This window comes from Leucopleurus acutus (assembly GCF_964270905.1).
Source record: "Leucopleurus acutus genome assembly, chromosome: 18".
NCBI classification, from domain to species: Eukaryota; Metazoa; Chordata; class Mammalia; order Artiodactyla; family Delphinidae; genus Leucopleurus; species Leucopleurus acutus.
In genome coordinates, this window is record NC_139160.1 from 9,350,096 (window position 1) to 9,366,120 (window position 16,025).

Sequence of the window (16,025 nt, forward strand, 5' to 3'; positions counted from 1 at the left end):
AGCCGCTCCGCGGCACGTGGGATCTTCCCAGACTGGGGCACAAACCCGTGTCCCCTGCATCGGCAGGCGGACTCTCAACCACTGCGCCACCAGGGAAGCCCAATACAACTGATTTTTGAATGTTGATATCATATCCTACAATTTGCTGAACTCACTTATTAGCTCTAATAATTTTTTTTTGTGTGTGAATTCTTTAGCACAAAAGAATTATGTAGAATCACGTCATTGGTGAATAGAGATAGTTTTACTACTTTCCGACTTCTTTCCTTTTTCTCCCCCTTGCCTAATTACTCTGGTTAGAACTTGCAATGCACTGTTTCTGTCTTGATCCTGATCTTAGGAAAGTCTTTCACCAGTTGAGTATGATGCTAACTGTGGGTTTTTCAGAAATGCCCCTATCACATCACAGTAGTTCCCTTTTATTCCTGTTTTTTTTAGTGTTTTTGTCATGAAATACGTTTGGATTTTGTCAAATGCCGTTTCTGCATTCACTGAGATGATCGTACGGGGTTTCCCCTTCTTCATTCCATTAATGTGATGTATTGCATTGATTGATTTTCATATGTTGAACCATCCTTGCATTCCTGGGATAAATCCTACTTGATCATGGTATACACTCCTTTTAGTATGCTGCTGGAATTGTTTTGTCAGTATTTTGTGGAGTTTTTTTTGTATCTATACCCATAAGGGCTATTGGTCTGTAGCTTTTTTTTTTTTCTTGTGATGTCCTTATTTTAAAAAAGAGAAATTGAAGCAGAGAAGTCTGTCACTCACAGGTCCTGGAGGAAGTATGTAGCATGCCTTAAGGGACCACATGGGGTGGTTAAGGCAGAGCACAGAGAGAGGGAGAGAGACAGAACCCCGGACTCATGCCTTTAATAGGGTCCGTGTGTGAGTGCTTTGGGGTTCCTGGGCCAGATTGGTCAATTCAAACCAAAAGAGGGGTTTTGGTAAGCCCCACAGGGGTCTTTTGTAAGGGGTGCATAAGGCATATACAGTCTGCGAGGCATGGGAGACCTGTTGATCACAGGGGCTATTGGGCAGGTCATCTCAGGAACTTACACTTGTTTGTGATTGTGGGCTGCTATCTAGGCAGGGCATGCGCTTGCATAAGGGGCTAGTGTCAGTTTAAGTTCCCTGTAGGACACACAGTTAAACAAAATGGATGCCAAGGCAGAATACCATGAAGTAGCTGGTTAAACTCTTGACAAATGCTTTACCAGCCATGTGGGGGGTCCCTCAGTCCAGTCAGTCGACACATAAAACTAATCATCACACTTTACAGTGCTACAGGTTTATACTGTACTTCTCTAAAATAATTGACCACTTGAAAAACACTTTCACTTATATCATATTTAATCCTTGCAATGTCCCTGAAGGAGAATAGATGCTATTCCCATTTGTTCAAAGAAGTACCTGAGGCTCACACTGGTAACAGAGGATTTGGTATCCAAACTTGAGATTCTTCTAATCCAAACTCCAGGTCGTATCACTATATCACAGCGATGCTATGGGCTGAATTCCTCAGCAGGTGGCGTTTCCTTTACCTGCTGTGTTTTTCTTTTTGTTCTGTTGATCCTTTAGGGAGAGAAGGAATAAGCGTTCATGGAGACCCTACCATGTGGAAACTCTGTTAGGTGTTTTGTGTAAAGTATCTCATTTAATCCTCATTACAGCCCTGTGAGAGACAGAGGAAAGTTAGTTTTACCTGCCCTGGTTAAGTTATGTGGTCAAAGGCACACAAAAAAGTGATGGAGCAGGAATTTTATCTGATATCAAACACCACGTGTGCACTTCCCTATAGCCAGGGTCATTCGTTTCCTTGCCAGACCTCCTCTGAGCCATGTCAAAGTACTCAGGGTTAGAAGAGTGGTCTGTGATTGTAGACAGTTCTACTGTATGGCTCTGACTTCAGCTACCTGCAAAACTGATCCATATCAGGAAGTTCTTGGTTGCTGCCACTTTTCCCTGGCCTCCTGACTCCCCCCTCTTAGTGCTTGTCCTGTAGAGGTATGTCTGTTAGGGTTAGGCCATGACTATCCACAGGCTTCAAATCAGCCAAATTAGCGAAGTCCTCTAGGCTAACATCGTGAGTGCTACAGCCTGGATTTCCCCTTTTCTTTTCTGTTTAACTGTTAACTGGTGAGACTTCTTGTCAGTGGGGAAGGGAGAGATAGGGTGGTGAAGGTGAGGAAGATAGAGAAGGGTGGGGTACATCACAAATCCAGCAGCATAGCACAATCAAGCCTCAGTTTCTTGAATCACATGGGCAAAGGCCACTATTCTTATGATCAATATTGTATTCTCCATTTCCTTCCTAGCATATAGATAGCTGCTTTAGGTCATGAAAAAACACATTCCGTGAAATGAAACCTAGTAAATGTTTACTAAGAAACTAAAAATGAAAGACATGCACTATTTGATTCCACTGAAATATCTGGCTGAACTCATAAGAATGGTGATGAGGCCATTCTTGGACACCTGCACTGAAATGAACCGAGAGCAGAATATTAAGGAACAAGGAAGAGGAAGTTTGGCATATGAGTGCAAGAGCTTCTTCAGGCCCAGGGAGTGGAATGAAAACTGGCATGATCATTGGGAGAATGTGAGTCAAACAGAGAATTAGAATGGAATTTTCCAAGAGAATATATTAGGAGAGCAAAAGGCTGATAAACAGCTCTTGCATTTGGAGAAAAACAAGGGGAGTAAATCAGGAATTCGAAAGTAAAGAAAAACCTAATTCAAGTAAGGGAGGAAGAAAACCACTATTCTTTGTAAATAGAAAGGAGACAAATGAAAATAAGATATCAGAAGTCAGCAAGATTTTATGGGAGTCTGAAGTTGATTTAATGGAAGCAAAGCCCATTTCATTGCTGTAGGAAACACCCAGCTGAGTTGCTGATTCACTGTGGACATCTGATCTCTTCAAAGCTGCATTTAGGTGTTTTTGCTCTTGGCTTGTATCTTGTACCCTGCGGGGGTCGGCAGGAAGCCAGCCATGTCCCAGAGTACTGGGTGGTGGGCCAAGATTAGATGTCGGAGTTGGTTCTTTACTGCGCTGATTCTTCTTAGAGAAGAACAAAGATTGTGAGAACATGTGTTAGAATTTTTGTTATGAGACATGAATACAAAATATTAAATTGACTCCAACAATTTAAGTCGACTTGAAAACTCCCGGTCTCTTAGGATAAAAAAATATAATCCTATTTAGAAATTCCTGGTGTAATCACAGATGCGGGATTGACTCTTTTCGCGAAGGCTATTAATTAAAAACTACATAATCCAAAGTCATTTAAGTAGTAAGATATTATAACAAATTCTTATTTCATTAACTTTTCAAAGTATGAATAATAACTAGATATTCAACAGAAGAAATTCACATTTTTCCACTGGCTGCTGAAAAACAGTGGAAATGATTCCAGTTATGGTTGCAGCTCACTGTGGGCTGACTTACCTCTGGAATTATTTATTGGTTCCAGGTGACTTTTACGTTGTGGGGTTAGTCATTAGGTTAGACTTGATGAGAAACAGATACAACTAGAAATGGGGATTCAAATACATGTTGTATTTCTGCTCACAATCAGAGATAAATTCACCGTGGTTTTTCTCTTTATAGGCTCATGCCAAGATCTGGCATCTCTACAATACTTCTTTCCGCCCCACTCAGGGAGGCCAGGTGTCCATTGCCCTGAGCTCCCACTGGATCAGTCCTCGAAGGATGACTGAACATAGCATCAAAGAATGTCAGAAATCTCTTGACTTTGTCCTAGGCTGGTTTGCCAAACCCGTATTTATTGATGGGGACTATCCTGAGAGCATGAAGAATAACCTTTCATCTCTTTTGCCTGATTTTACTGAATCTGAGAAAAAGTTCATCAAGGGAACAGCCGACTTTTTTGCTCTTTCCTTTGGACCAACCTTGAGTTTTCAACTGTTGGACCCTCAGATGAAGTTCCGTCAGTTGGAATCTCCCAGCCTGAGGCAACTCCTTTCCTGGATTGACCTTGAGTATAACCACCCTCAAATATTTATTGTGGAAAATGGCTGGTTTGTTTCAGGGACCACCAAGAGAGATGATGCCAAATATATGTATTACCTCAAAAAATTCATAATGGAAACCTTAAAAGGTAGGATTGTGGATAAAATCCTAATTTTCTGCCAGAATCCACTGGAAAAACAGTCTTTAAGATGATCTTAATAAACTGTGTGAATTTATAGTTTTTAATCAGAATGTAGAAATTCATTTTGGCAATAGTAGGAATGCATTTATGTAACACCTTTCTCATTTGGGACCTTGAGGAACTTGAATTAATTTTTTAAACTTGTTTCATAAATGAGAAACTGGGTTATAATGTTTAAAATTACTAGACTTTCAGAGTTACTACTCTAGATTTTTTAGATTATATTAAAGATTAAGTAAATCCCAAGATATCTAGATCTCTGTACACATTTTTCAGTTCAGATTGCTTGTACTGAATAAAACACTTTTTATTAAAGAAAAAAAGGAATATCAATATTTTCTGAAGAAAAGAGTAAGTAGTCCATGCCTTTGAAGACTTAATTCATTTACTGCATCAGGCACAAAGATAGGTGCTTAGGATAGAAAGTAGAACAAGATATCTTGGCCCAAAGAGCACCCACTAGAAATAAGGGAAATTCAGATAAAAACATATTGGAGATAAGCCTATTTGTGAAGACATTTAGTAATATTTGTAGAGTTATCTAGGTTCTCTTAGAGCCTTTCATCAGTGAGAAGGGTCATCAGTTTACCAAACAATAAGCATTATACTTACTGAAGTAGTAAAATCCTCAAATGCTCTTGAATCATGAGACGAGTGCCCATCACAGGGTCATGTTGCTCTTGTCCTCTTTCCTTTGCAGCCATCAGGCTGGACGGGGTGGATGTCATCGGGTACACCGCGTGGTCCCTCATGGATGGCTTCGAGTGGCACAGAGGCTACAGCATCAGACGTGGACTCTTCTACGTCGACTTTCTAAGCCAGGATAAGAAGTTGTTGCCGAAGTCTTCAGCCTTGTTCTACCAGAAGCTGATAGAGAAAAATGGCTTCCCTCCTTTACCTGAAAATCAACCCCTAGAAGGGACATTTCCCTGTGACTTTGCTTGGGGAATTGTTGACAACTACATTCAAGTAAGTCAGCTGACAAAACCAATCCGCAGTCTCACCAAGCCCTATCACTAGTAAGTAGTACTTCCTTATTAGGTTGTCATGGCACATTGTCCATTCCTCAGGCCAAACGTGGTTCCTTAGTGAGCACGTTAAAGGCACGCTGCACTCTTCTCTCCAAAAATCTTCCTAGCTTCATCTTGCACTTTAAATCAGCTCCAAGGGGAACAGATTAAAAATATATCCATCTTTAAGATCTGATAGGATAGTGAAAGATAAAAGTCTCTTTTAATACCATGGTTTTCAACCCCTTTTAAAGTAGTTGTTCTTCCATAAACAAGATATAAAACAGAACTCCACATTATCTGAGATCTTGGTGGAGCTGCTGAGATTGAAGCAGGAGCATTAGGCAGAGCCCTCCTGAGGCATAACTGTGGAACCCCCAAGCTTGTGGAAATACCTCCAGAAAGAAAAACCCTTGCTCTATGATTCACTGATCGGAATGCCATTTCTAGCAACAGTTTTTGAATTGCAGTGGTAATGAAGTTCTTCAAAATGGTCAACCAATATTTATTGAGCATCTGCTGTGTAGTTAGCCCTCAATATTATTTTTAATTTTTCCAACTTTAAAAGAATCTGTTTTCTAGAGTTTGATTGAATACTTCAGCGAGCACTTTTTGGATGCTTAGTGTGTACAAAGCCCTGTGTTAATTGCTGGGGGGAGGGGACCTGGTTGAGGGGAGTACACACTAAGATGAGTAAGATACGACCCCTGCTTTCAAAGGAGTCTATTGAGGGAAAATGATGGGTCGCAAATAGTTTGACAGTGTGAACAGAGCATGGTGGTAAGTGAGCAGGGTTGGGAGGGAGTGGAGGTGTTGCTGAATAGAGTCTGTGTGTGAAAATAGAGACCAAGACGGAGACAAAGTTTGGTATCCACAGACAAGCAAAGGGTTTAGCATGTTGGGTGCTTCTAGCCAATTCACTGGTTCTGCTGGGGAGGAAAAATAACTTTTCCTCTACCCTTCTGAGTTCTTAACTGAGACCCCTGTAATAAGAGATAGATTAACATGAGAAGAACGAACAGAAGTTTATTAGTATGTTTACCTCATGTATACATGGGAGACGCTCTGAGAAAAATGAGTAACTCCCCAAGGTGGCTTAGAGTTCAGGCTTAAATACCATCTTAATAGGAAAAGGGGAAAAGTAAATGCTTTTTAGGAAAGATGAATGGGCCCTTAAAAGAATAGATGGGAGCTATGATAGTTTGTGACAAAGTTTGCCTGCATGTGATGTTGGCTTTGAATATCCTCTCCTGTGATAAATCTTCCCTGCTTGGTGAAACTCCCACAAAGGGATTTATGACAATCCTTTTGAGTTCCTTTTGGAGGATCTGTCTCTAGGCAGATGAGAGGAGTTCACAGAAAGCCTTTCCCTTGCATTTGCTATTTTTCAAGTACCTGCAGCTCAAAATAATCAATATACTGAAGGGGCATTTTTGAGGTGGCATGCCCTGAACTTCTACAGTCATATTTGGGGACGGCATATTCTGTTACCTTTCAGTTCGAAAGAGGTGTTTGGAAGAACGCTTGGATCTGAGGGAAGGCCTTCTAGTTGAAATGGGTTGCTGTTGTTTTGGTAAATATCAAATTGAAATCTTTGATTTATGGGAGAATAAATCAACACCTGGTGGTGCAGTGGTTAAGACTCCATGCTCCCAATTCAGGGGGCCCAGGTTCGATCCCTGGTCAGGGAACTAGATCCCACATGCATGCCGCAACTAAGAGTTCACCTGCCACAACTAAGATCCCATGCAACCAAATAAATAAATAATTAAGAAAAAAATTTTTTTAAATCAACACCATCCTTAATACTTTTTTTGCCGAGTTGTATTATTCTTACATCTTATTCAGACCTCCAGTTAGTTTTAGGGACAGTCTCAACTTCAGTCCCTTCCTTACATTTAAAAGGCATCCAGTGAGGACACAGGGAGTGGGAAGGGTAAGCTGGAACGAAGTGAGAGAGTGGCATGGACATATATACACTACCAAACGTAAAATAGATAGCTAATGCGAAGCAGCCGCATAGCACAGGGAGATCAGCTCAGTGCTTTGTGACCACCTAGAGGGGTGGGATAGGGAGGGTGGGAGGGAGACGCAAGAGGGAGGGGATATGGGGATATATGTGTATGTATAGCTGATTCACTTTGTGATACAGCAGAAACTAACACACCATTGTAAAGCAATTATACTCCAATAAAGATGTTAAAAAAAAAAAAGGCATCCAAGGAACGCTGTGTTTGCAAGGATATCTGAGCCCAGTAGCTTGTCTTCCTGGCTCCGGGTTTTCCTCCCTCCTCCATCTCCCCTTCTCCCTCAGCCCACTGCTATTTGGAACCTCCCAATCCTAATTTCTCCTGCAGTGGGATCCACAGTGGGGGTTCAAGTAGGATCTGAAGCGGCAGAGGTGGTGCTAGTGATGGAGGAGGGAAGGAGGAAGGAAGGAAGCGGGGAAGGCCACTTCCTAGTGCATCCTGGTTGGTCCCTGGTCCTTTTTCTACCTCTTGACCTTCTTCTGAGCCCTGCTTCTTGCTGGGCCCTGGGACCCTAGTCACTGAGGGCTCGTGCTCTGTCCCATCTCTGACAGCAGCCCAGCCAGGGCTGGTAATTCCCAGCTTTGTCTTTTGAGGAGAGAAGGTTCCGCCAGCGTTTCTGTGCAGATGGTATGAACTCAGGGAGCAGTGGGGACATTTGTGGGGAGCCCTTTCACTCCTGCTTTGTTCCCATCCAGGGACTGTGTCTGCCTTGGGAACTGGTCAGTGGTGAGAATGTTTTAAGAGTACATCTTACTTCTTCCAGAGAGAAGAACTCTGATCAGAGGCGACAAGTACGGCAGGCAGCGAAGACGTAGGGAGATAGGGAGAGAATTCCTTTTTCTGCTCCCTAGAGGCAGTTGTTTAGACTTTGATTTAATGCCAGCCACCCATCAGCCCTGGAGCTTTGCCCTCGGGCTGCACAGCTCAGGGCCCCTGCTACCTTCACCTAGCCGAGCCGCCTGGCCCGCTCCCTGCTGACCCAGCCAGACACAGACCCTCTGCGGACCGCAGCTCCTCTAGAAGCTCTCTAGTGGGAAAAGGCTGCAACTGCTCTTTTATTCTTTCTGCTTTTCACCTGGAGCGTTTGTACTACTGTGGCGGCTCTCTTCCCAAGCTAATAACTTCCTAACTGACAAAGTAAAAACAAGTTTTTTGTTAGGACAGTTCTGATGAGTGTATGGGTAAGTTTTAATTTACAAGCAGGTCTCTATACTTTTAATGCATTAGAAGTGATTTTTATTTTTTTTTTATTTTTTTTGTCGTTCAATCGATATTTATTAAGTACCTACCACCATGCTCAGACCAGGGAATAGTGAGACAAATACACTTAGGTGCCTACCTCCGTTCAAATACACAGGCTGGTAAGAAAAACAGCAAGACCCATCATGGTGTTTTTAGCTGGCAATACTTTTTTTTTTTTTAAACATCTTTATTGGAGTATAATTGCTTTACAATGGTGTGTTAGTTTCTGCTTTATAACAAAGTGGATCAGCTATACTTATACATATGTTCCCATATCTCCTCCCTCTTGTGTCTCTCTCCCTCCCTCCCTATCCCACCCCTCTAGATGGTCACAAAGCACCGAGCTGATCTCCCTGTGCTATGTGGCTGCTTCCCACTAGCTATCTGTTTTACGTTTGGTAGTGTATATATGTCCATGCCACTCTCTCACTTCGTCCCAGCTTACCCTTCCCCCTCCCCATGTCCTCAAGTCCATTCTCTACATATAAGTGAATCTCAAACCATTGAAATTTATCTTTTCACTCCTGGCTAGTGTTTCAAACTCCCAGTATGAATGAGGCATGCATTTCACCTGAAAAGCTTTAAAAATAACATCTCATTAACACCACCTGTCTGAAGTCTGATCTTAGGCTTGTTCACATGGATTGTCACTGTCCTTGGGCCTAATTTCCCAGCCAGGAGGTTTGTTTTCCCATAACCACTAATGCTCATAGCTCATAAATACAAAACCTGCTATGTACTGGGGACGTAGATCTTTTTTAACATTGGCCACTGTTAGGGAAACATTTCTTCCGTAATATACTGAATACCTATATTATAACCTTCTGAAAGGTTCAACTTTATTTTTTCTTTTCTTTTTTATTAAGAAATAAGTCAGTACCTCAGTGGAGATTATATAGAATTTTGCCTAAACACCCATTTATAAATGTCCTGTATTTTTAAGAAATAGGGTATAAATAGAAATTATACCCTAGTCTCTCATGTTTGTTTTCAGGTGGACTGAATAAAAGCTGTTGTTCTGGAACAATTATGGTAGAAAAGTTACGAATTTTGTCAACTCAGAGCTCTGTAACAATAATCCAAATAATTCCTTCAAGCTATGAACACTTTCACTTCCAAAGAGTATACAAATATTTTCTCTTGCAAAGCTGAGGAAACATGATTTGTGGGTGCATCACAGTGGAAAAATACTTCTGACAGCATTCCCACAGCATTAGAGGAAGTGCATGTGTGGGTGATCTACAAGGGACAATTCTCCAGAAAAAGCAATTTCCCTCTGACACGCTGTATTTTATTACTTTCCTTTATAAGCGCAGCACTGACCCCTCTAGAGAAACAGAAGCTCATTTGCAACAGGCCTGAAAAATGCAAGGAAACCTCTGCTAGAGATTCAAAACCAGAGTTTGACCCCAGCTTTTATATAGAGGGTCAAACTGAGGAACCAATTCTAACAGGATTATTTCTGAGGAGAAAACTGGCTTTGGTGGCGGGTCCTTGGGATGAACTTTCAGTTTCCATTCCTGCCATGGTTGGCATGTGGAGGAAGGATTTTGTGATTTTGATTTTGCAATTTGTCCACTTTCCTAAATACATGTTTTCATTTTGAAGGCTTGTAAATCAGAGATTGAGAACCATTATTGTCATGATCGTCACAGAAAAATAATTTAGAAATTTTTAAAAAGCTATGTTAAAATATCCCATTATGGGTGCATGACAGAATTGTTTTCCACATTCTCTATCACTTTCTACCATCAGTCAGAATGAGTTTGCTAAATTCTGTTATGGACTCTAATGCCAATAAAAGGCAACCGTTATGCTTATTTTCCATGTCCTTCACCTAGAGCAAACCTCCATTTAGAACTTGATTTTAAGAAGCGCAATTTAATCTTAAATATCGTTTCATTTTCTGACTCTCACTCAGGTTTTAAGCTTTATCATTTTTTTGTCTAGTTTTTTTTAAATTTGAAAGCCTCGTATCATTAGTAATTTCTTACACTAAAAGAAAAACGTCCAAAATATTCTGCTTGCTTAACGCAGACCAGAGGCGTGTGAGGATTATTAATGTTTGTCATCTGAAGTGACCCCAAAAATTCAGATTTTTTTAACATTAAAGTAACAGTTCCAGAGTTACAGAGAACTGTGGGAAAAACAAATGTGCACCCATCAAAGGGAAATATTTTCTTCTCCAAGAACTTCCTCTTTATGAAAAAATAGTTTAAAAATTCAGCTAGAAAGGTTTCTGTTTTTACCTATTTCGCTGGCTGGTTTTGTCAAAAGACCTGTGTTGAACGACTTTCCAGGACCGTCCAGGTGAGGCTAACGGTTACTCTCCTCCTGCCAGGTGGACACCACTCTGTCTCAGTTTACCGACCCCAACGTTTACCTGTGGGATGTCCACCACAGTAAAAGGCTTATTAAGGTGGACGGGGTTGTGACCAAGAAGAGGAAATCCTACTGTGTTGACTTCGCCGCCATCCGGCCCCAGATCGCCTTACTCCGGGAAATGCACGTGTCGCATTTCCACTTTTCCCTGGACTGGGCGCTGATCCTGCCGCTGGGGAACCAGTCCCAGGTCAACCGCACGGTCCTGCGCTACTATCGCTGCATGGCCAGTGAGCTCGTGCGCGCCAACATCACACCGGTGGTGGCCCTGTGGCGCCCCGCGGCCCCGCACCAGGGGCTGCCGCCACCCCTGGCCCGGCACGGCGCCTGGGAGAACCCTCATACCGCCCTGGCTTTTGCAGAGTACGCCAGCCTGTGCTTTCAAGACCTCGGCCACCACGTCAAATTCTGGATCACGATGAACGAGCCGTCCACGCGAAACATGACGTATATCGCGGGGCACCACCTCCTGAAGGCCCACGCGTTGGCCTGGCGCGTGTACGATGAGAAGTTTAGGCGCTCTCAGAAGGGTAGAATATCCATAGCCCTGCAGGCGGATTGGATAGAACCGGCCTGCCCTCTCTCCCCAAAAGACCAAGAAGTGGCCGAGCGGGTTTTGCAATTTGACATTGGCTGGCTGGCCGAGCCCATTTTCGGCTCCGGGGATTATCCACGCGTGATGAGGGACTGGCTGAACCAGAGGAACAATTTCCTCCTGCCTTATTTCACTGACGAGGAAAAAAAGCTAATCCGGGGTTCCTTTGACTTTTTGGCTTTAAGCCATTACACCACCATCCTTGTAGACTGGGAAAAAGAAGATCCAGTAAAATATAATGATTACCTGGCGGTGCAAGAAATGACTGACATCACCTGGCTCAACTCCCCAAGTCAGGTGGCCGTGGTGCCCTGGGGGTTACGCAAGGTACTGAATTGGTTGAAGTCCAAGTACGGAGACCTCCCCATGTATATAATCTCCAACGGCATCGACGATGATCCGCACGCAGCCGAAGACAATCTGAGGGTGTATTACATGAAGAATTACATAAACGAAGCTCTGAAAGGTAAGGAGCCCCCGAAACAGCGGTCTCTTGAGGGTTAAGTCACCTGAGAGCCTGATACCTGATAGAAACTCTCAAACATACACACACTATCACCTGCAGAGAAAGTGCTATCTATTCCTTGACACACTGAAAAAGTCCAAGTGCTAGCTAGTATTTTCCCCAGGGAAAAAGGAGTTTGGCCAAAAGAGGAAGATGGAATATCCCTCGCACCTACTCTGGGTGGAATAAACCCTGGACTATCTTGTCCTCCATATAAGATGGCTTCACAGCAGTCTTGACTGCTTCACGTACTTAAAGATTTAACCCAGGTGCATCCTAGTAGGCTTAATTATGTAAAACCTACTATGTTAAATGTATTTACCTCTTTGTCTTCAGATACAAGCAGCCTTTTCTGATTAAATCTAATTAAATCTGAAGCTTTATTAAATGGTATTGACATTTTTGCTGATATGCCAGGGCTATGTAAAAGCAAAGTGTTGTGTGCAAAATATTTTCATAACTTTTCTCCTGTCCTTTTGTTTTTCTAGCCTATGTATTGGATGGTATCAATCTTTGTGGATACTTTGCTTATTCATTTAATGATCACACAGCTCCGAAGTTTGGCCTGTATCGTTATGCTGCAAATCAGTTTGAGCCCAAACCATCCATGAAACATTACAGGAAAATTATTGACAACAATGGCTTCCCAGGTCCCAAAACCCTGGGAAGATTTTGTCCAGAAGAATTCACCCTGTGTACAGAGTGCAGCTTTTTTCATACCCGAAAGTCTTTACTGGCTTTCATAGCTTTTCTATTTTTTGCTTTTATTATTTCTCTTTCTCTTATTTTTTACTACTCTAAGAGAGGCAGAAGAAGTTACAAATAGTCTTGATATTTTTCTCATTCATTTATTTGAAATAATTGTACACACACAGCAGCTGTTAACCATTTGTACTTCTCAGTGTTGTGAAACTGTAGATTTTATATATCTGACTTCTAGAAGACCTTTTTGTAGCATTTGACAGAGCTTTTGAAATGAGCATAAGTGATTGTAAAATATTGAATAATGTGAATAGTGCCTGGATTTGTTCTTTTTGGCAGGGGGTTGTTAAAAAGAATACTGACAGGGGCTGTCATTTCTGCAGCACATTCTGTAACAAAAGCATGAGAAATGGGAACCATTCTGTAACATTTTTACAGAAATTGAATGACAAAATTAAGAATATTTTTTGTCTGTGCCCATTGCTATATGCAGTGTTTATCTTGAAGTCATATTGCAAGTATTGGAATCAAAAGTTAAGTCCCAAGTAACCATATCTTAACTGCCATGATATGCCTAATGGTCTCTGCTGAGCCAAGTTTCCCTTGAAAAAGAAGATGGCAGAATATAGAACAGATGACAAAGGGCCCTCGGCTGGAATGTTCCTTTTAAAGCAGTGTTTCTATCAAATACTGTTATATTAATTTACATATCTGGTTAATGATAGGCTTAGCAGAACAAATGACAGAACTTTATATTTTATGTAAGTATAAAATATATTTTTTTATATTTCGAGGCACTCTCTAAACCCCAGGTCCTTGAGGGCTTTGTGTCCCTGTCGAGGGCCTGCACACATGGACTTTCACTAAATGTGTGCAGAAAAATATGCATGAATTATGCAATATTAGGCCCTTAGAGAAGCATAAACCGACTGTGAAATGCATTATACTGCAGTGGCTGGAGGGGGAGGAAAGGAGGAAAAAGTACTTGTTATGAGCAACATTGTGATTAATTTTATTATAAACTCTTTTATTTAGAGCAGACCTTGGAATGAATGAGGTGACCTTTTCTGAGAGAATAAGAACGAAATAATAACTTATTTTATGAGGAGTGACTCCACTTTCTGTTCTTTAGAATATGCCAAAATTTCTTTGAATTGAGTCTTAAAAATTCTTAGTAGGTTCAAAAGCATTTGGTCTAATAACGCTGGAAGATTTGTTTCTGTAATTGCTGAGGTCCATTTTATATTTTTGCTGCTACTTCTGTGGAGCTAGCTTTGAATGAGTTTTGCTTCGAACTTTTATACAGAAACATGCTATGGATTTTTAGAAAGGGCTAATTAGATCTTATCCTTTAAAGCCCCTTAAATAAGTCTTGCTGATTTTCAGACAGGGAAGTCTGTTGCACTGGAGTTGGGGATTATCCTAATGTTTGTTTTATAGATAAGCCAAAATTATATCAGGCAAGATAAATGAATATCATGTCTGGCATAACTAGTCTTGCTGACACAGGGTTCTAGTGAATAAAAAAAAAACTGTACTGTATCATGTATCATCTTTAGAGGTGGTATGATTTTTTTCCATGAAAGATAAGCTTTTGGTGGTACTCTTAAAAATTAGACTTATTGTTAAAATTGCAAACTAGAGAATAATAGTTTATTTTATGTATATATTTTTCTGATTATAATAGTAATATATGCTCACTGTAAAAAACTTAAAAACACAGAAACTGTATATAAAGAAAAAAATAACCTGTAATTTCACCACCTTGAGGTAGCCACTATTAACATAGTGTATGTATTTTATTTTACATAGAGTCAGATCATATTGTAAATAGTTATGTGTCTTTATTAATTTTCATTGTGTGCATTTCCTTTGTCAGTCTTCAAAGGCATGGTTTTTGATAGCTGTAGAGTAATTCCACTATATGAATTTATCACAACTTATTTAATGATTCCTATTTGTTGGACTAGTTTCTTATTGTTAATTACCGTTAAATAATGGATTTTATTTAAAAATAATTTTCTTGCTCCAGCATTTAATTTCCTTGAGTGTGGAGAGAAGCAGTTCTGTCCCTTGATAAAGAATTGTAATAAATCTGCCTGAAACTTTTTCTTACATCACCAAATAACTAGATAAATTTCTTAATTATTTTGTTCTTTTGGGTTGATTAAACCACCTAGAATATGATCTGAGTGGTGAAGAAAGGGATCTGAAAGCAGGAGTGAAGTTCGAGGCTGGAAGACGGTAGGGGCGGGGAGGGTGCTCCAAGCTAATCCCTATGGTTGAGCTGAGAGGGAGTTTCAGACACTGAAAGAGACAGGAGGCGCCAAAGAACCAATGAGAAATGACACTTCAGCATCATTCAGCAAAGTTATCAGGTGAGCATCACGCTAACTTTGAGTCCCCGTGGACCTTAGGGGGAGGTCGGTGGCTCACCCCAAGCGGGAAGGGGGAGTGGGCGGGGCGCCGCTCAGATGAGGCTGGGAACCCGGAGGCAGCAGAAGGTGCTAGAAGGGCTTTCTGGTCCATCGGGGATGGAATCCTCATTTCTTAACTGGCTTCTCAGGGCATTACTTCTTCTATTGATGCTTTACTTTCATGAATTCTGAGTTTTTCACCATGTTACATATATGTTTTAAAATATAGAGACCATTCCCTTGGAAGTCCTACATCTCAATACCTTTTGGGGCCAGCTGTGCAGCGGCATTAAGTGGTAAGCCGTGGTCCCCAAGGCCTCTGGGCTAATTTCTGCCATATTTCTGTTTGCTCTACATTCCAGGTTCCTTCCTTTGAACGTGGGGTTGGGGAGTGAGAGGGGGAGGAGAGGTGTGGTGGGTCATGCACTTATGCCTCATTCATTTTGCTTTAGTTTGGAAGGATGGTTTTTCATATTCATTTAAGGATATTTTTCATTTTATTTTTGGACTTCCACAGATAGTAATTAGAATCTACTAATGCCTCGGAAACATTTCTTTTTATTATTTATTATAATGCCATCCAACAGAGATATAATGCTAGCCACATATTTTAAATTTTCTAGTAGTCACATTAAAAAAATAAAAGGCATAGAAAATAAAGCTTGATACTATACAGTATTTTATTTTCCCCAACATATCCAAAATATTATAATTTCAATATGCAGTCAATATAAAAATGATTGAGAGTTTTACATACTTTTTTGGGCTACTAAGTCTTAGAAATCTGGTGTGTGTTTTACACAAAGCGCACATCTTGTGCTCAATTTGGACTGTATACTGTAAGTAGCTACATGTGGGCAATGGCTACTCTATTGGATAGTAAAGGTCTATAAAGAGAGACTTGCTCTGCTACGTAAATTAGCTGCATTATTAAGCTATCCAAAGTATTTAATGAATTACA

At 41.0% G+C, this 16,025-nt stretch overlaps 1 protein-coding gene across 1 annotated transcript in view; it reads left to right on the forward strand.

The window, feature by feature from the left end:
* KL (klotho) overlaps positions 1-12,771 on the forward strand; it is a gene marked incomplete at both ends in the record, with an annotated part of 36,545 nt that extends 23,774 nt beyond the window's left edge. Inside the window, 4 exons of the mRNA XM_082859194.1 lie at positions 3,617-4,127; positions 4,882-5,150; positions 10,805-11,906; positions 12,434-12,771. Of these exons, the coding sequence (XP_082715320.1) occupies positions 3,617-4,127; positions 4,882-5,150; positions 10,805-11,906; positions 12,434-12,771 (2,220 nt within the window). The remainder of the gene's footprint in view (positions 1-3,616; positions 4,128-4,881; positions 5,151-10,804; positions 11,907-12,433) is intronic.
* Positions 12,772-16,025: the final 3,254 nt, after the last annotated feature.